Raw genomic sequence first — 25,972 nt, forward strand, 5'->3', positions numbered from 1 at the left:
TTGGGGGCCACTTCCCAATTATACTCTCAGAACCCTAGGTGAAGCAGGAGTGTAAATGGCCCCAACAGACACTGCTTTCTAGAAGATTCTGAGCTGAGGGCAGGCATGTCCCATTATGTAGAGCAGTAGTTCTCAACCAGGGATACTCATCTAGCCTTGTCTCCAACAGTGGCCAGTAAGACCCCTCTTTTACAGCACGGGGCCATGGTTGCTGGCAGAGATAGTGATGCTTCCCCACCCCTTCCTATGATCTCAGTTCTTAAACTGCCCCTGAATTTGATTCCCCCAGAGGTCAGATGTTCAAACCCTCCAAATCAATGGTGGCCAGTACTGGATGCTCCAGTGGAAGCTCTAAGAACCCAGCAGATAATCTGCCCACATCAGATTTTATCCTGACCTCTAAAAGAGATTGGTTTGCTCCCTGAAAGTTTAATATCCCTTCCAAAATGTTTGTTATATAGGAACAGATCCTTCTGTAAACTTTTGAACCTTATAGAAATTAATTTCAGGGTTGTTTTATTTTGTGAAAATTTTATAAAAATAACTTTTTTTTTTAGTATGTTTTACCTGAGGGTCCTGAACCAAAAACCTAGTTCCAAACAATCCAAACTTTGGGAAAGTTTGCATCCAGCTTACACATTGTGGTCAGCTCACATCTCCATAATGGACCAATGCAAAACTGTTAATTCAAATGCTCCCACATTTTGGATCTGGACCCAAACTTTATGGTCAGGCAGAGACTTATTTTTAGATTAGAGATGGACTAAATTCTATTCTTGGTAACATTTGTCAAATCCATCAAAATCAGTGGGGCTGCAAGAGTGTGAACAACAGAAGTTGGCCCTGAACCTCTAATAACAACACAAGGCACACCGGTGGGGCAGTGGAGAGCACGGGACATGCCGCGTTCTCTGGGCTAGACCAGCTCTTGATTTTGCTTTCAGCCGCAGTACAGAGACACACTGCCCTGGGCGCTGTCTCTTTTGCGCTGGATCAGAGGGTGAGGGCAGAGCGAGGGCAGCGGCTTCATGGCTGCAAGTGCGCATGTCGGGATCTCTGGTCGGCTGCCTCGCGCCCAGGGAGCACAATCTCACGCTACAGTCTCTCCTTTGCCCGACAGCTGGGGGAGGGAATTGACGCGGCTGCGTAACGCCCCGGTGGCACGTGGGCGGGGAACGTAGCTGCAGCTTGCGGGGCGGGTGGCTAAGTCAGGTAAGCGGCGCAGTGGGGTTTCCAGAATGCGGGGGCAACGGCTGCCCGCTCTCAGCCCCCTGGGCGGTGTCCGTTGGAGCGCCGGCGGCTGCGGCGTTCCTAAGGCCCGGCAGGTCAGCCGCGTAGGCCGGGGGGCCGCCAGGCTGCGCTGGGCAGGGCGGCGAGGCGCCTGGAGCGGACGCATCGCCCTGCTTTCGAGCCCGTGATGCGCTCTGGGTCTGGTGCGTCCCCTGGGCTGGGCGAACGTCTGTCCGGGAAACAGAGCCCCGGAGGCGTGGCAGTGGGCGCAGAAGTGCTTGGTGTCAGGGATATGGGGGGTAGCTGCCCCCGCCGGCGGCTCTGACTGTGGGGGGCTGGAGAAGGACAGCGCCACCCCCCCCCCGGTCCCTCCGCTGTGGGAGCGCCTTTGTAAACATCGAGGTGCACCAGCAGCAGGGCTGTTTTTCTCCAGTTAGGATTGGGTGTGTGTGTGTATGTGCGGGTCTAAAAGCCTCTCGGGCTGCGGAGGATAGAGTTTGCTGCGTGCCGTCTTCCTCCTTCAGGTGGCCGCATCCTTAGACACCACTCAAGCAAGGGGGTTGCATCCAAGTGAGTGCCCTAGCCTGAACAGTTGCCTTGAGGCCTCAAGTCCTGTTGATTTCAGTGGGAGTTGAGAGAGAGCACCCCATCTCGCAGGCCTGGGTTGCAAATCCGGTTTTTGCAAACTCTCTGTCATATGAATAATGCACATTCAGCCTAACAAGTAGAAAGTCTTACTACTCCCTATGACTCTAGAGTTCCCAACTCTGACTGAAGTTGTTCTGGGAGATTTTTTCCCCCAACATGACATAATGTCATTTTCTTTAAATATCGTATTAAAAGCTCCTGGATTGCTTTCAGTAATCACCGGGAGATCGATGCCAGTTCCAGGAGACTCCAGGCCAAACCTGGAGGGTTGACAACCCTACCTGTTCTCTAAGCCTTTCTGATGCTGTACTCCTCCCTTCCTGCCTCACCGCCCTTTTCAGGGCAGGCTGTCAAAGTCAGGATTATTGTCAATCTAATAGCTGCTGTGGGAAACACAGTAAGCCATTAAAAGCATTCTACAAATTTATAAATAAATCTGATCATTCACAATGTTTTCTGCATTTTTCCCTCTCAATTTGTATTGCTGTGGACATGGGACTTCTTTGTTTTTTGAAAAATTCACTTGTTCCTGTTACTTATTCTCCATCCTACTCTTGTATTTGTGATATAGTCATTTCTATAGCAATTCTGACATAGAATTGTGATTGTGACTTGGAGTGAGGAGTGGGTGGTAGGAGCAGATAAACTTTGAACCTCAGTATTCTAAGAGTATGTCTACACTACCCACATTGCAGTGCAACCGCGGCAGTGTAGACATGCTTTATCGCCGGGGGAGAGCTTTCCTGGTGATTTAAAAAAAAAAACCCCAACACCCCGAAAAAGGGGTGGTAGCTTTATCGCTCCGGCCGATAAAGCACTGTCTAGACTGGCGCTTTTCAGTGCTAAAACTTTTGTCACTCAGGGGTGTGTTTTTTCACACCCCTGAACGACAAAAGTTTTAGTGCTGGAAGTGGCAGTGTAGACACAGCCTAAGAAGTCAACCTGTTAAATGGCTCTCAATAATGGGTCCCATTCAGCTGGAGTTGAAAATGCCTTAACTGAAGTGTAGACAGGACAAAAAATATGTTCAGCACTGTGTGTGAAAGAAACCATGATTGAGACTTGTAGCTGGATCCTCCACTGTGATCTGGCTGCTTTGTGCTCCTCTGCTGGTAAACCAGTTTAAACTAGCTACCTGGGGATTTCCCTAGTGTAAGAATTCATCCCTGTCATAGAACTAGCATAGTGTCTCTACACTCCTCACACCCACAGGCCCTTTAGCATAGGGAGTCTTCATACTGAAGAGGGATGTGGCTGGAACACACTTGCATTCTTGGGGGAATTCCCGTTTGCTAATTTTTTTTAAAGCCCTAAACAGATGGGCACAATTTTGTACAGCCCTTGGCCACCCCTAGGATTGGGGATCAGTAAGAATACTCTAAAGCCACCTTTGTGCTCCGCACACCCCCCTCCCCCACCAGCTGGCCAAGTGCTTCCCTTGCATGTCTAAGGGTTGGATTTTTGGAGTGTGATAGTGTGACTGACACTAGTTCAGCTGTGAGGTATGGCCCTATACCAAGGGTAATCAATTATTTTTTGTCAAGGTCCAGATTTCTTGGACAAGGTACAGTCAAGGTCCAAACTCCAGAGAAAATAATACAGAAATAATAACAATAATAAGTAAAAAAATAAAGATTTCGTGGTCCATTCAAAAGCATCTGATGGTCTGGATTTGGCCCGTGGTCCGCTTAATGACTACCCCTTCCCTATACTGTTAATGGCTAATGGAATGCTGCTTTAGCTCAACAAAGCATGACTCACTTTTTAACTGTGTAAAATGATTTTATTCTGCCTATATTGGTAATTAAAGGGATATTGTAAATTTACGAATCTTATAACAAGAATAGGTTCACTTTTTCAAGAATCACCTGAGATCACTATAACTGCAAAGGATTAGGAAAGAGACGTTTCTCTAATTTTTCTATTATGTTGTGCATTTGATAGCATGTAGTGTGTACAGTCATTTCCCCTGGTTTTCTTCGTGTGTGTGTGTTTTTTGGGGGGGGGGGGGGGGGGATGGGATGTGGTCTTGCTCACAGGAACAGAAGATACGATCACATTTTCCCATTTTTGAAATGTTTTTCTAGGATCACAAATAGGCTGGAAGAACTCAGGTGCCTATGTAGTATCCAAAACTATTTTAAACTAATTTATTTTTAGATTGACTACTTTTCAGGTTGATGGTTTTGTCACTGACTCAGTGGAACAAATCATTGTCATTATTGTAGAGTAGACCTATAACTTCTTTGGAAGTAGGGTGACCAGATGTCCCGATTTTATAGGGACAATCCCGATATATGGGGTTTTGTCTTTTATAGGCCCCTATTATCCCCCCATCCCGATTTTTCACACTTGCTGTCTGGTCACCCTATTTGGAAGTCAAATTGGACTTCCTGTTGCTTAAAGAATGCAGGACTGAACCTTTAAGAAACAAAGACCTTGATTCTGATTTCATTCAAATGCTCCCAGTAAGTAGAAAGCAGTATGAGGAGGAGTATAGGAACTACTATTGGAATTATCCAAATAGAATGTTTTCTGTAATGTCATTTAGTCTGGTTTAACTTACATACCGTGGTGGTTTTTTTACTTATTTTTCTGCAAACTGTCACAATACAAGTCCTAGGTCTGGATGGCAGAACTGTCCTTTCTGTTAGAATTGACCTAGTCTTGGCCATCCCTCACAGCTTTACCAATTTGTTGATGTATTATGTATCAGGATACTTCTCATGCAAGTTGGCGTTGTTAGGAAAAACAAACAGAGGAGTCTTTCCTATAGCTTGTGTTCTTTATTTATCCTTTGCTCTTGTGGGTTTTCTTTTTATTCTTGCTCTTTAGCTGCTTGATGTGTGTAAAGTGCCTCTTCACCAGTCAGACTAGGAAAAATCTTATTGTCCAGTAGCTGAGGACAAACAAAAACCCAGTCAGGACAATTGAAATTTAATTACTTACTGCTAACAAGGCAGGCTGCTGACCTACTACTTAGGAGGCTTGAGGGTGTATTTAGTGCCCCATGTGTCCAAACTGAGACAAACAATTTTGGTTCTAAACTTCTTTCCCTGCTTTTATTTAGCAAATGAATGTCAATTATTTAAAATTACCTAGTATTATAATAGTATTGGGAAGGGGAATAATTGTCTTCCTGTGAAAAATATGATGGCACTTTTGCTTCTATTTTCTGGAGGAAAAGCATGGGGGGAAAATAACTTCCAGCTCAGTCTGATGTTTTATTGGGAGTGAGGTGGATTTGTTTTAAAGGACTGCTGCTCTATTTTCTTTGGCATTTTATAAAATATTACCTATACAAGAGTTCAGCATCTGATGTGGTGGGATAGTAAATTACATAGCATTCATGGCATTTTAAAGATTGAAACAACTTGATCATTTCTTATTTGTTTGAGGCCAAATCCTCCCCCCAGCGCACAGTCTGAGAACCTGGAATGTGTGTTAGGGCAGAGGTTCTTAAACTGTGTTTCATAGTGGTTTGCAAAGCACTTGTTGGTTCATAGAAACCTGACGGCTCACATGGTGCTGGCTCTCTAGCTGTGTTCTAATGTGGAAACAAGGAAAAATATATTAAATACTTTTCTAATGTTACTTGTCCATATAAGCAATTGTTGTTGTTGCCATGTGGCTGTTATATTATCGGGAAAGGGGGAGGAAGTGCTCCATATACTCCAAAAGGGGAGGGGAGTTAGTCTATGAGTCAATCTTTCTGTGAAATAAGGTACATGCTGTGAAAATGCTGATGAATCCCTGTGCTAAAGTGATGTGTGAGTGGGAGGAAATCCTTTCCCTAGGCCATGCAGTGGCAGTGCAACTGTTCTGTAGCTTGAGAGTTGCCATCACGCCCTGGCTGCAATATGCCCTCTTGACTAGCAGGTGAGTATGCAAAATAACTCTGATGCACGTAGTTGCTGCTTAACCACAAAGTACCTTGGGGTTCCCAGTTGGAATGAGGGACAACATTAGCTTTGGCATCATAGAATAAAGCAGTGTTTGGTACAGTACAGTGTATTTTAGTGGTTGCATTTTTAAAATTATGTCAACAAATGGCTTTGAATTAAGTATTAAACTAAGGTTGTTTTGTAAACTGAAGTAGAAACACAACAAACATTGGTTCTTTTGACTTCTTTCTGATTGGCTCAGTTTTGACTCAACAGGTGCAATTTTCATGAAGTCAGTGCAGTTGGATAAGAAAATGACCGAAATGAAAACATACTTGAACTCAGCCTTGTGAATGGTAGCACGATTTCTTTTTCTCTTTTTTGCACACTAAGGGAAGGGACTTACAAGGACACTGTATATTTTTTCATGTTCATTGGCCCCTTGAGGTCAATGGTTTAGTTTGAATGACTGCAGTATTGGTAGATGACTTATTTTTAAGCAAAAAGAGCATAATAATGTTAGTGATCTATACGCAGAAGGAAAGTATGTGTGTATTGTATAAATTCCAGTATGAGGTCACCTACCTTTAGCAGTTAAACTGCTAGAAGCTCTGCTTCTGTTCCTAGACTTTGCCTTCACTCTCCATCCTTCTGTCTCACGTAGCATAGGCCCCAGAAAGGTCCATCAAATGATTGTCACAATGTTTCCACCATATGTGGCAGTATCTGTACATGGGAAGACCAGAAATGGAATAAATTAACATACTGAAAGTCAGGATGTGAATGGGTTGGCTGCATGATTGGAGGTTTGCCTGCATAAGGCTGTGCTTAGGCTCTCCTTTTAATGGGCTTTAACTTCAGTGAATATTGTCTGAAACCTCTTCCACTCAACCTCCCAATGAGAGTAAAAGTTTAATAGAACTTCAGTAATGCTGTCTATAATACATATTTAAACCAGTTTTTGTTGCGTGTTAGGCCTGTAAATGTAAATAATGCTCCAGTCAATTTAGTGTTCTGGGGATTAATAGTCTTCGTTCTGATGCACTTTGCACGGATGGGCAAATGTGAAAACATACTGCTGTGTGTTTGGAGAATATGAAGCTTTCCTCAAAACTAAATAGCTGTACATACGTGGCTAAGGGGAAGATAGTCAAAGCACAAATGGGACTTGAGCACATATCTAGATGCCCTTTGTGCCTTTGAAAAATCTCTCCTTGAGAATTTTTGACTGGAATATTTTATTTTACTTTTTCTATTTATAATACTATATTTAATATTTGCCAAAAAATGTTTCATCCTTACTATCAGGTATTTCTATTTCTGGTATTTTTTTAAGAGAAGAGCACTTTTGCGCCTCTTTAAGTGCTTTGCTGAATTGGAAGGGACTTAAAAGGAAGCATGTGTTTATGTGCTTTGCTGAAATGAGATCTACATAGGTGGCACTCATCTTTTCAAGTTATTACTGAACAGACGCTCTTAGCATCTTGCATAGGGGACTCTATTTCAGATGGGTTATAAGTCAGATTGACCATTTCTACTTTTTGAAAATTTTTTGCAAGTTTAGGAGTGACAGATTGCTTTCATAACCAAATTCCAGTTGGAGAAGATGAATGCATATTTAGGAGACCAAAATGTAGTTTCCATCACATATGAGATTCTTCCAATTCATCTGCACGATGAGTAGTTTTACTACGTGGTATTACACTGATCCTGCTTTCTATCTCAGAGGAGGCTGCCTTTCAGTTGTAGGGAGTTGATTGCTGTATTTGTGCAACGCAAGGTATCATTGAAATTTAAGGTAGTATTATACTGTAATCTGGGTGCAGCTGCAGCAAAGCTTCTTTGATCTAGTTCAGTGGTGGGCAAACTGTGGCTCCTGTGGCGCGCACGGCCCGTCAGGGTAATCTGCTGGCAGGCTGCGAGACAGTTTGTTTACATTGGCACAGCCGCCCGCAGCTCTCAGTGGCCGCGGTTTGCCATTCCTGGACAATGGGAGCTGCGGGAAGCAGCGCCGGACGCAGGGACATGCTGGCCGCCACTGATTCTGAAAAGCACTTAAGTGCATGCTTACATTTCACCTTTACTGCTGTAAAAGTTAATGCAGAGTGCATGAGGGGGAAATATTGCTGCCTTGTTCTCATGACTCCCATTGAAGATGATGGATGAGCAATTTGACCTAAAATGTATAAATACTTGGCTAGTTCATATGTTGTACATTTAATGTCACTGATAGATTCATAAAATACTTACTACAGCGGAAGACATACTATGTTGGAGGGTTATTGTAGAAAAGGCAATAGTTGCTTACATCAAATAATAGACTTCTGGTTTATCGATAAACTGGGACATCTGATTCCAGTTTGTATAGAAGATTCAACACTTTTAATGATCCTGTATTGTTACTTCTTTTTAATGTGAATAATAAAAAGTAGCTCACTGACAAGTTGTAGTCAGAAATGAATCTGTCTGCAAGATAGAGACTGTGTCTAGTTCCTCTGTTGATCTACCGTATGAATGAATATCTGCTTTGTGCAATAAAATAAAATGTATTTTTATACAATAGGGATTGAATACTGGAAACACTGATCTGAATAGTCCTTACTCTCACAATAGTTCCATTGAAGTTAATGGAATTACTCTTGTGAGTAAGTTTGTAGAAATGTAACTCTCAAATACTGGGAGACATGACCCTGATTTAGCTAACAGGGGTTTGGGTTAATTGAGGTTGTAACAATTATCTTGTAATTGGTGAATGTGATTCTCCTTCTATTGTGAGTTGCACCATAAGACATAACAGGCGCCAGGGCCTGATTCTGCTCCAGTCAAAATCAGTAGAGAAATTTTCATAGATTTCAGTAGAGGCAGGAATGGGCCATCCATGTGTAGTGAAGCACAGATCTGAAATATGTGCGCATATATATATTTTTTTTGTATGAGTGCTTTTGCACATGTAGAATTATTTTTTAAAATTTCAGTCCACACTAGATTTTTTTTTTTAATCTGTTCCTGTGTTACAAAGGACATATTATTAAACTGGATCCAAACTTATTGCTTGATATTTATACCGTTCACACTTCAATTTGAACGGTGAGCCAAGGCAAGTCAGATTCTAATTATTTTCAAGTTCTGGTTCTTGTGCACTGGCACAATGTTGCTATTGTGTTTGGGAGCTCAACCTGGCTTGGTCCATTCCAAAAACAAATCAAAATTATTTTTTAAGAAATAAACAATTTCTTAAGAATATTTTATACATTTTTAAAACAAAATCTAAATGTGTCTGTCTTAGGTGAGAAATTATTTGATTTTTTTCTTTTTAAATGTAAAAGGATGCTGTGAATAAACAGCCTATAGTTGGAGGATTCAGAAAACAAATGTTCAAATAGCCATAAGTAACTATGGATGCATCTTAGCAATTTGGTTCATTCTGAGGTGTCCCTTTTTGAAATCAACAGTGCATGGATTGATGATCCTGCAGCCAAACTTGTTATTTAAAGAAACGTTTGACCTTATGTTGTACTGTTGGGGCACTACATCTTGACTTTAGTAAAGTTTTTGATATTGTCTCGCATGACCTTCTCATAAACAAACTAGGGAAATGCAACCTAGATGGAGCTACTAAAAGGTGGGTGCAAAATTGATTGGAAAACCATTCCCAGAGAGTAGTTATCAGTGGTTCACAGTCATATTGGAAGGGCATAACGAGTGGGGTCCTGCAGGGATCAGTTCTGGGTCCGGTTCTGTTCAATATCTTCATCAGTGATTCAGATAATGGTATGGAGAGTACACTTATAAAGTCTGTGGACGATACCAAGCTGGGAGGGGTTGCAAGTGCTTTGGAGGATAGGATTAAAATTCAAAATGATCTGGACAAACTGGAGAAGTGGTCTGAAGTAAATAGGATGAAATTCAATAAGGACAAACGCAAAGTACTCCGCTTAGGAAGGAACAATCAGTTCCACACGTACAAAATGGAAAATGACTGGCTAGGAAGGAGTACTGCGGAAAGGGATCTGGGTGTCATAGTGGACCACAAGCTAAATATGAGTCAACAGTGTCACACTGTTGCGCAAAAAAAAAAAAAAAAGCGAACATCTCTGGGATGTATTAGCAGGAGTGTTGTAAGCAAGACATGAGAAGTAATTCTTCCCCTCTACTCTGTGCTGATTAGCCCTCAACTGGAGTATTGTGTCCAGTTCTGGGCTCCACATTTCAGGAAATATGTGGACAAATTGGAGAAAGTCCAGAGAAGAGCAACAAAAATGATTAAAGGTCTAGAAAACATGACCTATGAGGGGAGATTGAAAAAATTGCATTTGTTTAGTCTGGAAAAGAGAAGACAGAAGCTACGTCTGCACTAGAAACTTCAGAGTGCTCCCAGGGCAGCACTTTGAAGTGTGAGTGTGGTCATGTGTGAGCACTGGGAGAGAGGTCTCCCAGTGCACCTGGTAATCCACCTCCACGAGGGGAATAGCTCCAAGCGCTGGAAGCGCGGCACCCAGCACTCAGTCTGTCCACACTAGTGCTTTAAAGTGTTCAAACTTGCTGCGCTCAGGGGGGTGATTTTTCATAAGTTTGGTGTAACTGTTACCTTCAAAGTATGCAGTGACTGTACTGGGCAGTGTAGACAAGGCCTAATTTTGTTATTTCTGTATCTGCAGCTCAGCAGTGATTATAGTGCTGCATTCTTCTGTTGATTTTTCTAGTGTGCCCCTCCTTTCAGTTACTTTCCCTGCTTGGGGTCCTAAGATCACCAATGGGTTTTATACTCACATTTTGGAAAAAGAATACATTTTTTGGCAGTGCAGGATACTAGATTTCCACCCTTCACATGGGGTATTGTGAAGAAGAATACATTAAAAATTGTGAGGTACAGATACTACAGTAGTGGGAGACATATAAGTATCTTCGATAGAAATTCACTTCACAGGCATGGCCTGATTCTGAGAGTTGCTGAGCATCTACACTTCTCGTTGCAAGAGTGGTAAGTGCTCAGCACTTCTCAGGATCAGGACCTTTGGGGCTTTGCAACATGCAGATGCCTGTGATGATGACACATCAAGGATTAGTCTGCAGGTAACTGCATTGTGGTTCATCCAGGGGATAGAGAACTGGGACATCCTGCCTCAGTTATTCACTCTAGCCATTCATGTGATCTTGGGATAGTTACTTACTCTGAAACCTGTCATTATGCAAGGTTAACAGCCGTGTTAGTCTGTATTCGCAAAAAGAAAAGGAGTACTTGTGGCACCTTAGAGACTAACCAATTTATTTGAGCATAAGCTTTCGTGAGCTACAGCTCACTTCATCGGATGCATACTGTGGAAAGTGTAGAAGATCTTTTTATACACACAAAGCATGAAAAAATACCTCCCCCCACCCCACTCTCCTGCTGGTAATAGCTTATCTGAAGTGATCACTCTCCTTACAATGTGTATGATAATCAAGTTGGGCCATTTCCAGCACAAATCCAGGTCCCCCCCCCCCCCCCACCACACACACAAACCCACTCTCCTGTTGATAATAGCTTATCTAAAGTGACCACTCTCCTTACAATGTGTATGATAATCAAGGTGGGCCATTTCCAGCACAAATCCAGGGTTTAACAAGAACGTCTGGGGGGGAGGGGGGCGGGTAGGAAAAAACAAGGGGAAATAGGTTACCTTGCATAATGACTTAGCCACTCCCAGTCTCTATTCAAGCCTAAGTTAATTGTATCCAATTTGCAAATGAATTCCAATTCAGCAGTCTCTCCCTGGAGTCTGGATTTGAAGTTTTTTTGTTGTAATATCGCAACTTTCATGTCTGTAATCGCGTGACCAGGGAGATTGAAGTGTTCTCTGACTGGTTTATGAATGTTTTAATTCTTGACATCTGATTTGTGTCCATTTATTCTTTTACGTAGAGACTGTCCAGTTTGACCAATGTACATGGCAGAGGGGCATTGCTGGCACATGATGGCATATATCACATTGGTGGATGTGCAGGTGAACGAGCCTCTGATAGTGTGGCTGATGTTATTAGGCCTTGTGATGGTGTCCCCTGAATAGATATGTGGGCACAGTTGGCAACGGGCTTTGTTGCAAGGATAGGTTCCTGGGTTAGTGGTTCTGGTGTGTGGTATGTGGTTGCTGGGGAGTATTTGCTTCAGGTTGGGGGGCTGTCTGTAGGCAAGGACTGGCCTGTCTCCCAAGATTTGTGAGAGTGTTGGGTCATCCTTCAAGATAGGTTGTAGATCCTTAATAATGCGTTGGAGGGGTTTTAGTTGGGGGCTGAAGGTGACGGCTCGTGGCGTTCTGTTATTTTCTTTGTTAGGCCTGTCCTGTAGTAGGTGACTTTTGGGAACTCTTCTGGCTCTATCAATCTGTTTCTTCACTTCCGCAGGTGGGTACTGTAGTTGTAAGAATGCTTGATAGAGATCTTGTAGGTGTTTGTCTCTTTCTGAGGGGTTGGAGCAAATGCGGTTGTATCGCAGAGCTTGGCTGTAGACAATGGATCGTGTGGTGTGATCAGGGTGAAAGCTGGAGGCATGTAGGTAGGAATAGCGGTCAGTAGGTTTCCTGTATAGGGTGGTGTTTATGTGACCATCGTTTATTAGCACTGTAGTGTCCAGGAAGTGGATCTCTTGTGTGGATTGGTTCAGGCTGAGGTTGATGGTGGGATGGAAATCGTTGAAATCATGGTGGAATTCCTCAAGGGCTTCTTTTCCATGGGTCCAGATGATAAAGATGTCATCAATATAGCGCAAGTAGAGTAGGGACGTTAGGGGACGAGAGCTGAGGAAGCGTTGTTCTAAGTCAGCCATAAAAATGTTGGCATACTGTGGGGCCATGCGGGTACCCATAGCAGTGCCGCTGATTTGAAGGTATACATTGTCCCCAAATGTAAAATAGTTATGGGTAAGGACAAAGTCACAAAGTTCAACCACCAGGTTAGCCGTGACATTATCGGGGATAGAGTTTTTGACGACTTGTAGTCCATCTTTGTATGGAATGTTGGTGTAGAGGGCTTCTACATCCATAGTGGCCAGGATGGTGTTATCAGGAAGATCACCGATGGATTGTAGTTTCCTCAGGAAGTCAGTGGTGTCTCGAAGATAGCTGGGAGTGCTGGTAGCGTAGGGCCTGAGGAGGGAGTCTACATAGCCAGACAATCCTGCTGTCAGGGTGCCAATGCCTGAGATGATAGGGCGCCCAGGATTTCCAGGTTTATGGATCTTCGGTAGTAGATAGAATATCCCAGGTCGGGGTTCCAGGGGTGTGTCTGTGCCGATTTGATCTTGTGCTTTTTCAGGGAGTTTCTTGAGCAAATGCTGTAGTTTCTTTTGTTTCAGAGTAACAGTCGTGTTAGTCTGTATTCGCAAAAAGAAAAGGAGTACTTGTGGCACCTTAGAGACTAACCAATTTATTTGAGCATAAGCTTTCGTGAGCTACAGCTCACTTCATCGGATGCATACTGTGGAAACTGCAGAAGACATTATATATACACAGAGACCATGAAACAATACCTCCTCCCACCCCACTCTCCTGCTGGTAATAGCTTATCTAAAGTGATCACTCTCCTAACTCTCAGTGGGATCAGAGGGTAATGGCTTGTAGAAAGTGGTGTTGGAGAGCTGCCGAGCAGCCTCTTGTTCATATTCCAACCTATTCATTATGACAACAGCACCTCCTTTGTCAGCCTTTTTGATTATGATGTCAGAGTTGTTTCTGAGGCTGTGGATGGCATTGTGTTCCGCACGGCTGAGGTTATGGGGCAAGTGATGCTGCTTTTCCACAATTTCAGCCCATGCACGTCGGCGGAAGCACTCTGTGTAGAAGTCCAGTCTGCTGTCTCGACCTTCAGGAGGAGTCCACCTAGAATCCTTCTTTTTGTAGTGTTGGTAGGGAGGTCTCTGTGGATTAGTATGTTGCTCAGAGGTATGTTGGAAATATTCCTTGAGTCGGAGACGTCGAAAATAGGAGTCTAGGTCACCACAGAACTGTATCATGTTCGTGGGGGTGGAGGGGCAGAAGGAGAGGCCCCGAGATAGGACAGCTGCTTCTGCTGGGCTAAGAGTATAGTTGGATAGGTTAACAATATTGCTGGGTGGGTTGAGGGAACCATTGCTGTGGCCCCTTGTGGCATGTAGTAGTTTAGAAAGTTTAGTGTGCTAGTGACCATCACAGGGCCTAATAACATCAGCCACACTATCAGAGGCTTGTTCACCTGCACATCCACCAATGTGATATATGCCATCATGTGCCAGCAATGCCCCCACGAACATGATACAGTTCTGTGGTGACCTAGAATCCTATTTTCGACGATCCAGAAGCTTTTTCCAGAAGCTAGGAATGAATGACAGGGGATGGATCACTTTGTGATTACCTGTTCATTCCCTCTGGGGCACCTGGCATTGGCCACTGTCAGAAGACAGGATACTGGGCTAGATGGACCTTTGATCTGACCCAGTAGGCCGGTCTTATGTTCTTATGACCCCTCCTCCTGTGGCTGGGGAATGATGGGGCAGGAAACGTGGCGGGGTTGTGGAGCTGCCTGCAGCTGTGGGAGGTTCCCAGAGGTTGGTTTGAATTAGCCCCATGAGTGGCCCCTGCAGGGGAAGAGGAAATCCCATCCCTCCTCAGCCCTGCCAGGACTAGCAGCTGGAGTCTGGTGCATAGTAGGAGCCCTGGCTGGGGCGCCCTAGCTCTGCCCCTCCCCAGCAGATTTCACGGGGGAGACCAGTTTTCACAGGCTGTGATGCATTTTTCACGGCCATGAATTTGGTAGGGCCCTACAAATAAACCTACTTATGGTTGATGCTTGTAATCCTAAGTGATTCTTAGATCTTGCTGTCTAAGTGCAATGTAATACATCTTTAGTACTGTTTATTCCTCATGTGTAATATGCCTTCTTTCCTCGTCCTAAACAGCATATTTTTAATCTATGTTGCAGAACCTAAATTAATATCATGTGAAAGAACCAGAAATGTCAGACGATATCAAGAAGCGGCTGGAATTTCCTAACACGCTTATTCAGTCACAGGTAATTAATTTTTTAATACTAACCTGGTGAATTGTCACATTCAGAACTTTTCATTTTATACACATACCTTTCCACAAAGCCTTCTGCACCCCTGCAGTAAAGAGACAAAAATAACATTTCCCCCCTCTGCCATTATAGCTGTAAAATCAAAGCCAGCAGAGCTTTCTCATATAATAAACACTGGCTAATCAGCCTGACTGCACAATCCAAACATCAAACCCATTCACCCACCGCTGCAAAGAGCTCTCATCTTACTTTGCAGAATAGATCAACTGAATATGACAGGAACTCTCCAAGTCTGCAAACTCTAAATGAGGCCGGATGGCATTAACCACCCAACTGCCTTGACAGAGTTTGACCCTTGTGGATGCCTTGTAGCTCTGGAAGTCCTTGGGAATATTTAAGCTACCACCTACTAAAAACAGATCCTTGCTACGCACACTTGGCAAGATGGAGCCAGTAGAGAGCAGCTGCACCCATCAGAGAATGACTGAGGGTGCTGACTGTTGAAAGTTACATTCTGATTGGCTGGCTAAGCCTCTCTTATGATGTCACAGCCATAAACCAACTCACAGTGATAGAGTTGGAATCTCATCACGCAAATAAAAATGTATCCCTACGCCCATTATTTTTAATGGGTCAGAGAAGAATAATAGAATATGGATAAAAATATGTCGTCCCTACACCTATGATTATTTTTCAATCATTAAAAAAAAAAAGAATATATCCATACTGTTTTTAGCTGCACAGACCATTAAACCTATAACCAGCTTCCACCTTTCCCTTTGCTTTTCTCTTCTTCCTGCTGCTCTGCCTTAAAAATTGAAATGCCATGCAAAACTCATGATTTTTGTGGCAACCTTCTTCCTCAACAGGACAGGTCACTGTGAATGCAGTCTGTATAACTTGGAGCCTTTGCATTGCTTCCACATTTAACCCCAGCTACACTGATTTACTAGTAAATCCTGTCTGTCGAAGATGTATGTAGAGCAGTGTGGCTAGATCCTTGTGTTGTGGGAATGGGTGGAGTTTCCAAAAAAGCTGGAGGTAGAAGGAAGGTATTTTTCATCATTGATGAAACCAGATCACTGAGACTGAATGAGAAGTCAAACAGGACCCTGACACTTTGACCACTTGATAAACCAGTATCAGATTCCTTCAGTGGAAAAGGACAGTATCCTGGCTAGTTCTTTGTAGCATTTACCCCTTTGAAACAGTGAGATTTGGCATTCTCTCCTGCTATCCATTGCTGTGGGTGGTTATCTTTTAAGGTCACTAGTTTTGTGTTTGTGCTTTGATTACTCCACTAGCTCCCACTTTGCTTCTGTTGCCCATTCCAGAGTTTTGCCATCAATTCATCAGGAGCCAACTTTCAGAACCCAATGGTATAAATGACCACCTCTCTGTCTGTGACACCCCCCCCGCCCCCCCCCCCAAGAAATCTGCACTCTGGGACAATGTGGCTTACAAAGCCCAGGATAAAGATGTGAGGGCCATGTTCTTGGTCAAGGCGGTTTGCCTGTGAAATGATGTCCCAGAGGAGGCTAGGTTGATCCCAGAGTATTACCACCTTTATTGTATACTGCAAAGCCCTCTATTGATAAAGCTTTCCCACCCTAACCAGAGTGTCTGTAAGGATGGGGTTGTGAATGTATATCTGAAGAACAGCTGCTTATAATCAGGAAAGAGATGAACAGAAGGCTCACTGAAGTGCACCAGGACAGTGTCATGCAGATCTAAGCAGTTAACTAGTGTGGGGCTCTCCATAGAAAATCTTAGATATCTGACTTTTTGCCATTCTCTCTCTTGGTTTACATAATAACTAGACACACAGATAATAACCCATCTATTTTTTTCTTTTGTTGGTAAAACATGTTAAAATACTTAAAACAGTGAATTGAATAACCTCCTTCTTGTAATGTTGGACAGAGTGAACTGGTTATAATTTGCGATTGTGTTTTCTGGAAATGTGAACTGTTAACTAGAAATATTATTGCTGGTTTACATTTATAAAATCATGGCATGCTATCAACTAGTGTCTGAAGGAAGATGTAATTAAACTATAAAAGGAGGAAGAGGGAGCTTGGAAATGTTTAAAACAATCTGCATTCCTGTTCCTTCATCATTTCTTTACATACTAATGAAATAGATGTGCTATTTTTTCTTTTAGTTGGCATCCCAGTTTTTCCTCTCAGACACTAATGATCTGCCCTAGCTAGTGATGAATAAATTTGGCTGTTCTTTTGGATACAGTAATACTCCTAAGCATCTTTATATTTTTATTGTGAAAGGATCTCTCACAAAGGCTTTCTGTTTCGAGACAGCAACACAAATGAAACAAGAAAGAGCAAAGAATAAGATATGAGCCAAAACTGTGGCTCCAAACACCCGTACATGTGCAGTTGTTTAAAATCTGAGCTGGAATTGAGAATTTCAAGCAGTCTAGGGGACTTCGACACATCTTCCATTAAATTAAAATCTCAACCCTCTTTCTAAATTTTACTAATGAACCTTATTATTGTAATGGATATAAACAAAATGCCAGATCTGAATAATCCTTGAACTTCGGAGGTTTTTGAAATTCAGATATGAATTTGTTTCATGAGCCCATCTCTACAAAAGATACAACTTAAGTTGAATACAAGGGTTAAAGGTAACTAAGCATATTTGGCATTAACTACTCTGTGCAGTGTGGCTTTTAGAAACAGTGGGCCTCATTTAGGGCTGGAAGTCAGGAGGCTATGGCCCTGTTCCCAGCTCTGCCACTAATTTGCTGTGTGACTTTGAGCAAGTCACTTAATTGCCCTTTGCCTCAGTTTCCTCACCTGTCTAGGTGGGGGCATATAATGGTGTGTCTGTAAAACACTTAGAGATCTGTGGACAAACAGAGCTGTATATGTGTCTGTTGTTAGAGCTGATGTTCTAAAGTATCAACAACTTCTGCTTAGGCCTGATTAGGGTTTAGGTCTTAAACATGCAAGTTGTTCCATGTGGACGGACCCTCATGCAGAACTCTACTGAGGTTAGTTTCTGATAGGATAATAGTACAAGGTGATATCGCTGGAGTTTGGTGGTTCTATGATATATTTCAACTTCTCTAACAAATTGTTGTTTGGCATCTCTTTTTATCCAGATGTTGCATTAACAAGTTCTTCGGCTGTCCTAGCAGTGCAGCTGCAGCTTTGATCTTGGTCTCCTTTCTAAACAATAGTGCAGAGTGCTTCTTTCTTTGCATATTTTAATTACTTCTGTCTTTTGTAGGCGGTGGGACATCTTATTGCTGCAGTGCTAAAAGAAAATGTTTTATTCGACAAGATCAGTCAGTCTACTAACCAGGTCTGTATTTGTTTTCAGCTTCTCTCCTACATCAGATTCCAAGCTTCTTCTGTGGTCTCCCATATTCTCTGGTTCATGTTTAATAAAGTTGCAAATACTGTGTTATGTTTCAGAGCATACAGCTGGAGATTGTAAATCTCTGTGATCTGAAGGGTAACTTTTTTTTCCATTTTGAGACCCAGTGGCTAATAGTAACTGACAATAGAGTGATAATGTTTAACTGGCTGCTAGACTCAGGCTGATGACAGTTTTGTACTCTAAAATTTGCGTCACTGCAGACAAGAATTTCATTGATGCTAATGAACTGTTTGTATATTAAAATCTTGCAAGTTAGACCTCAGAGTTAAAATTGCAGGACATATTTAATTTCAAATCTCTGTAGCTAAATGTGTCCTTTTGTATTAGAAAATTAGGGTTTATATTTCCTTATGAGACAACGTGACTCAAGGCCATAATTTACTTTTCAGTTTGTCCAACCTTTGTTAGTTGAGCGGCGTAGAAAATGCCAGTCATGATGAGTGTCACAGAGCACCATAAGAGAGGGCTCAGGGTTGGCATTTCCTTTTCTCTAAAGGTGACCTGTAAAAGGGGAGAAGGAAGGAATGGTTTTGTGGCTTTTTTGTTTGTTTTTGGATAGATAAAGACCTGAAAGATATAATTTAAAAAGGTGGGGTTTTATGTGTTTTCCTTTAAGATATCAGGCATACTAAGTCTTGTTTTTTTGTTTTTTGTTTTGAAGTTCTTGAATGACTAAAATGTTTCAGAGTTTGTCTACACTGGCAATTAACAGCGCTGCAACTTTCTTGCTCGGGGTGTGAAAAAACACCCCCCTGAGCGCAGCAAGTTGCGGCACTGTAAAGCGCCAGTGTAAACAGTGCCCCAGCGTGAGTACTGTGTGTTTGGCACTTCTTAGGAATGTGTATATATAATTTATGGATTACACCAAGATGGGAGGAGTTACAAGCACTTAGGAGGACAGGATTAGAATTCAAAATGGAGAATTGGTCTGAAATCAACGAGATGAAATGCAATAAAGGACACACAGGAACGAAAAATCAAATGCCCAACTACAAAACGGGGGATAGTTGTTTAGGCAGTAATACTGGTGAAAAGGATCTGGATCAAAAATTAAATATGAGTCAGCAATCTGATGCTGTTGTGAAAATGGCTAATATAATTCTGGGTTTATTAGCCAGGGTGTCATATGCAAGATATGGGAGGTAATTGTCCTGCTCTGCTTGGCACTGGTGAGGCCTCCTTTTATGAAAGATATGGACAAATTTGAGAGGGTCCAGAGGAGAGCAGCAGAAGTAACAAAAGGTTTACAAAACCTGGCCTATGAGGAAAGGTTGAAAAAACTGGGTATGTTTAATCCTGAGAAATGAAGACTGAGGGGGGACCTGGTAAGTCTTCAAATATGTTAAGGGCTATTATAGAGGATGGTGATTAGTTGTTCTCCATGTCTGCTGAAGATAGGACAAGAAGCAGTGGATTTAATTTGCAGCAAGGGTTAAGTATTAGGAAAACTTTCTAACTATAAGGATAGTTCTAGTTACATATTCCGTGTTCTCATTGTAAAGGTTTCAGAGTGTTGATTTGTTAGAGTTTAAAAACATGTATTATCCTTGTACCTCTGCTCACAAATCAAATAGTAAATCAACCAATTAACGGATGTGTAACATGAAAATAACAAATAAAGGGCCTGATCCATAACACAATGAAGTCAGTGGATTTTGGATCAAGCTTCCCTGTATTCACAACTCCAGGTTAAGAACACATTTTGCTTAAGGTTGAAAGAATTTTAAGTCACTTCAGTTCTACAGAGGGATTATTGCCTGTCTATAGCAAATTCAGACATTTGGAAATGCAGCAATTCTTAAAGCAGTGGTCCCCAAACGTTTTCCATCATCTCCCCCCATTCCCCCCTTATCCATAATGGAACCTGTCCATGGCCCCCGCCTGGGAACCGAACTGAAACGTTTCATGGGAAAATATTGCTTCCAACAATAAATTTTGAACAGAGATTATTAATTTGAAATTTCTCATGGGAAAACAAACTGCATTGGTAGCAAAAAGTATCTCAGACTATCAAAACTTTCAGATTTAGTAATCTAAGTTAGTAGTAATAACGTAGGTAAGGAAAATGTTTAAGACATTAACATGACAATGTTGCTTTGAAGTTTGAAGTTTTTGTGTGTTTTTTAACAGAAAGTAAGAGATTTTTATAAATGACCTGCTTTGGCAGCTTCATTGGATAACAGAGGTTTGGTTGGTTTTGTCTTGCCTTTGTGTTTACTAAATACAGTAATGCCCAAAGAAAGCAGAGAACCTGATCTTAGTTTCACCTACTCTCTACTTTAAGCTGCAGCTCTGGGAAAAGGATTTCAGGCAGGGTTTTGTCTAATAGAATACTTAGAGTGAACAGTATTTAACTTCTGTCAGCATCCTAAATGCTTGTTCTCCATGCTTTTTATTTCAGACTCCTGCTTTGAACTTGCTCTGGGAGAAGTGCTGCAGTGAGAATGTGGTTGTGCGGATGGCCTGCTGTGAAGGCCTGGTGGCCCTTGTTGCACAGGATTATGCAGAGTTCAGTTATGTTCTCAATACAGCTCTCAACCTGATTCCCTCTGCCAGGTAACATTCATTTACAGTATTTGGGGCCTTTTGTTTGTGAGTACTTTATGCACTTGAAGTAGTTGCACGGATTCATTGGGACTTCAGTGCATAAAGTTGAGCCCATAGTAACACTCTGCAAGTTTGGAGCCTTGCTTATTGATGTAAAAAGACTGATTTTTTTTTTTAATCACCATCTAATTAAACATAGCACACGTACTTCCCCTCCCATTTCAGCTTTTATTCAGCTGAATTTCAAATATAGAGAATCCGCATGTCTTGTAGCTTTTTAATAAACAGATTAATTAAAAATAGGAAAAACAATTGCAAAGACGTGATTTCTTGATGTGGGAACTACAAACCAGGATGAGGTCAAGGTAGGGTAGAAAACAAGGAAAGGGATATCTGACAGGTTTTTTCTTAGAGATGTCTAATGCAGCAGTTCTGCAAACAATAAAGCTCATATGTAATTTGACCCATGTGGGTAGTCCCATTTATTTCATGTATGAGAGTAATTTTGTGTATATGAATAATCCCACTGGAATGTTTAGGATGTTGTCTGAAAATATTGATGGGGATGCAGGAGAGCTGGTTTCTGGTCCCAGTGCTGCTGCAGATTCACTGTGCAACTAAGGGCAAATTAATTAACCTCACTGTGTTACTTCCTCTGTAAAATGGGAATAATAACACTTAGCATCTCTCAAGGGTGTTTGGGGATAAATGTGTTGTGTAGTGCATAGATATTATACTGCTGAGCATCATAAAAAGCCTACACATAAAAAAACATGTGAGTGTAGTCAACTACATGAGTGTAATAATGTTTGAAGATGTATTTTGTTAGTCTCCTTACGAAGGAGACTAAAGTCACATTGCCAAACTCAGTGAGATACTATTCTGTCTGCTGACTTATGGCAAGTGTTTGGTTTTTAGCACTAAACCTTTCTGCATAGAAAACACTAGTATATTTTCTTGCTCAGAGCTGCTAATTGATGCTACACCTGTGCTGTATTATGGGGTCATGGTAGTGACCCCATAGTCAAGGTTGCAGGAACTATGCCATTCAAAACATATTTGTAACTAACCCCTTCTAACTTTCACTAAATTAGGTTTAGGATGAAATTTCTTGTGCTTAACTTCAGCCAAAGGTGATTTTAAGTTCGTGTAAACTCAGCTGAACCATTTTTGAGTAATTCAGCTGATTTAAAAAAAATGCAGTTTTGTTTTTAAAAATTACATTTTAGTCATTCCCAGCAGATAATTCAAAATCAGATTACTCTGAAAACTTGCTACGAGGATGCCTGCTTTAGACCAGGTTTACAATATTTTGATTGGAATTCCCGGACAAAAGTATTGTAAATCTGTATTGCAGGAAACTGGCTAGTGTGTGCACATGTTGCCCTCTACAGGATAGAAGCAGAACAGTTCAGCTGTGTGTCATAGCTAACAAGCCGTAGGTGTACTTTTGGAGCATGAGGATCTCAGTCCTATCCCTGCTGCTGCTATGAAGTTTTCATTAGTTGTGGTTAGCAGGCTAGTGACAACTGTGAAATTTCTATATGGTTGTGAGTTTGCTACAGTAGTAATAATTTAAGGAGAATATAATTGTAATCAAATTTTGTACTTTAGAAAATGTGTGTGAACCAGGACATTCAAAGTCAAGGTTAACGTTAAAAACAAATGTGTGAGAAAGTTGAGTTCGGGTATTTCAAACGACTTTAACTGTGCTATCGTTTTCACACCACTCTGTTCACCCTGCCTGTGAAACAGATCCATGCCTGTGACTTGTATCTCAGATGGTTGATATGTTAACCACTGGCTATGTTGGCAGTTTACCCATGAAACCCATATAATATATAGAAATCTAGTATATTTTTACATTTTCCCTCTGACTCCAAGAATTCAAACCACATCCACTATGATTTGCAAAACAGTATATGTTTTGCCGAACCACAAGGGGTATATGGGTTTAAAATGTTTTCAGCCACAGGGAGTAATGACTGACTAACCTAGCCTTTTCATCCTGATTCACTTTAACATTAATCTCTTTTTGACCCTCCCAGGACCATGGCAAGCTGTTCCTTCATCCTGTTCCCTGCCAGTTTTTTATTCAGATTTGTTGTGGGGCTTGAGTGCATTGTGTCTTTAAAGGCATGTAAATACGAAATTGACAGTCAGTGGCAGCACAGCAGAAAGGTCATTAAGACTGCTGGGCTCCTTCCACTTCTGTTTAAAGCAGGTGTGTGTTGTGACAGTGGAGAAGACTACGTTCTGCCCTCCGCAACTCTCTGCATCTTCTACAACAGTGGTTCTCAAACTTTTGCATTGGTGACCCCTTTCACACAGAAAACCTCTGAGTGCGACCCCCCCTTATAAATTTTTTTTGTTAATGTTTAACACTATTATAAATGCTGGAGACAAAGCGTGATTTGGGGGCGTAAGCTGACAACTCGCGACCCCCCACATAATAGCCTCGTGATCCCCTGAGGGGTAATGACCCCCAGTTCGAGAACCCCTGTTCTACAATGACCTTGGCGGGGGGTTTAGCATACCTGCTCGTCTTTCTGCTGTGCTACCTATTTCATATGCCATGAAGGACGACCTGTATTCTGGGATGGCACTCCAGAGCTCACATGATTTGATATTTTGCATGTGACACCTAATCATTTCACATTCAAAGCTCTGCTGATTTCAGTTTTAAAGCTCTGCTGATTTCCTCTGATCCTTTAATACTACCTCCCTTACAGAATACTCCTATGGAATTTCATCTCATGGGGTTTTTTAACAGCACTTTTTACATAGAAATCTAAAACGGGCAGTTTTTTTTTTTAGAAAACACTCGTGAGAGAGACTGATCAATGCTTTACAGAACAATCATTAGGAGTTAGACCCTTTGATATTACATAGTACTATTTAGAAAAAGATAATATTTACTTCATGGACTGTCTTGAAGTATCTTTAACTTTCCTAAGAATTTCAGTCTTACAAGGAATATTTGTTATCCCAGGCTTCCATGTCCTGTTTCTCAGCATAAAGACAATGGAGCAGCTCCTTAACTGGTGCAAATTGATATAGCTCCATTGACTTCAGTGGAGTTGCATTAATTTACACCATCGGAGGATCTGCCCCAATAATGGATGAAATTCGATGGCTTGTATAGTGCAGGAGGTCAGACTAGATGATCGTAATGGTCCCTTCTGGCCTTAAAGTCTATGAATCTTTGCCATTATTGTTACATATTTTGGAAATTATTGTAAACAAACACTTGTTTGCACAGGAAAAGTCTTTTAAATGATTTTTCTCACATTAGGATTAATGCACACAGTGAGAACAGAACTTTCCTCCTTGCATAATTTAGTGAGGAGATCTTTTGGCTTAGTTCATCAGTTACATACACATCCTAACACACGTCCCTCCCCCAATTCCAGGTGGGAGCTAGGACTGGATATTGTTGATATTTTGTTACGAAAAGTGAGGCCTGCTGTTTTGTTTTGCTCAATCACTTCATAGTTACTCTTCTTTGATTGAGTGACATGCGTTAGACACCAGAGGCTCGTTCACCTGCACATCTACCAATGTGATATATGCCATCATGTGCCAGCAATGCCCCTCTGCCATGTACATTGGCCAAACCGGACAGTCTCTACGCAAAAGAATAAATGGACACAAATCTGACATCAGGAATCCTAACATTCAAAAACCTGTAGGAGAACACTTCAACCTCTCTGGCCACTCAGTAAAAGATTTAAGGGTGGCAATTTTGCAACAGAAAAGCTTCAAAAACAGCTTCAAAAGCTTCCAACGAGAAACTGCTGAGCTTGAATTAATATGCAAACTAGATACTATTAACTTGGGTTTGAATAGAGACTGGGAGTGGCTGGGTCATTACACATATTGAATCTATTTCCCCATGTTAAGTATTGTCACACCTTATTGTCAACTGTCCAAATGGGCCATCTTGATTATCACTACAAAAGTTTTTTTTTCTCCTGCTGATAATAGCTCATCTTAATTAATTAGCCTCTTACAATTTGTATGGCAACTTCCTCGTTCTCTCTCTCTCTCTCTCTCTCTGTGTGTGTGTATGTATATATATATACACACACTTACTATATGTTCCATTCTATGCAGCTGATGAAGTGGGCTGTAGCCCACAAAAGCTTATGCTCTAATAAATTAGTTAGTCTCTAAGGTGCCACAAGTACTCCTGTTCTTTATGCGTTAGTAAGTTAACCATGCTGAATTTTCCCTAAGGCCAAACATTCCAAAAATTGACCCTCCCTCCACCCCATATCTGCCAGCTAGTATACCAACTTCCAGAAGCCTACTGCAGTCATCTTTTTCTGTTGCCTGGCAACAGGATTGTGAATAAAGCTGTAACCTCTCCTACAGTAAGATTTTCAATGTTTTGATGCTGAGGAGTCATGACAGCCTGTAATTTTAATGATTACAAACATCTTAGAACTGGACCATTTACTTTAAAAAAAACAAAAAAAAAACAAAACCAAAATACCTAGCAACAGCAGTCTATCAATAATGAACTGCGCAACGTTTAATAGTACCTTTTGCAGGAGTGCAGAAGACACATCTGTGGGAAGAGATGGACTACTCACTGTACTTTGCATCTTGGAGATCAGTGTAAATTCTTGGGTAAGGAATCCACTCTGGAGAGTCTGAAATTTTAGAACCTCATGCCAATGACTCCCACCAATTGTTGTATAAACTTATGCTGAGCATTCATTTTGAAATGGTTGTCTGTGTTGATGAAAATAATAAAGATGTAGCAATCAAGTGATTTTGCATGTTTCTGATTTCTTCTTAGGAATGAGATAGATTTAGGATTATTGCACTGTAGAGATGATGATAGTTTGTCCTTAATATAACTCCTTTTATTGATGAATCTCAAAGCCTTTGTATATATTAATCAAGCCCATAAATTCCCTGTAAGATAAGTTGTATTATCCCTTCAGTTGAGGCTGATTATGTTTTGAGGTCTTGCCAACATGAGAAAGATGTACCGATTTAGTTAAATAGATAGCTATATATGTTCAACTTTCTTGTGTACGCAAGTCCTGTGGGTGTCAATGAAACTGATGTGCAAAGGTCCATTAAGAGCCAATTTATAGTAGCAAGTGTAGAGCATAATGTTCCTTGTACAAGTCACTTCATGTTACTGTACCTCAGTTTCCACATCTGTAAAATAAGAATAGTAGCGTTTACTTGCCTTCTTCAAGGCACCTTTG

At 41.6% G+C, this 25,972-nt stretch overlaps 1 protein-coding gene across 6 annotated transcripts in view; it reads left to right on the plus strand.

The window, feature by feature from the left end:
* Positions 1-979: 979 nt before the first annotated feature.
* The window catches only part of FOCAD (focadhesin), a 199,744-nt gene continuing 174,751 nt past the window's right edge, over positions 980-25,972 (plus strand). Inside the window, exons 1-4 of one of the 6 annotated variants that reach the window (XM_007061677.4) lie at positions 980-1,212; positions 14,694-14,783; positions 18,045-18,119; positions 20,599-20,753. In XM_007061677.4, the coding sequence (XP_007061739.2) occupies positions 14,727-14,783; positions 18,045-18,119; positions 20,599-20,753 (287 nt within the window). In that variant the 5' untranslated portion in view covers positions 980-1,212; positions 14,694-14,726. Of the gene's footprint in view, positions 1,434-14,693; positions 14,784-18,044; positions 18,120-20,598; positions 20,754-25,300; positions 25,380-25,972 lie in introns of those variants that run through there. The other 5 variants (XM_043546322.1, XM_037902048.2, XM_027824161.3 and 2 more) reach the window with 5 other exon arrangements.

Source organism: Chelonia mydas, chromosome 5, assembly GCF_015237465.2.
Source record: "Chelonia mydas isolate rCheMyd1 chromosome 5, rCheMyd1.pri.v2, whole genome shotgun sequence".
Classification (NCBI taxonomy): Eukaryota; Metazoa; Chordata; order Testudines; family Cheloniidae; genus Chelonia; species Chelonia mydas.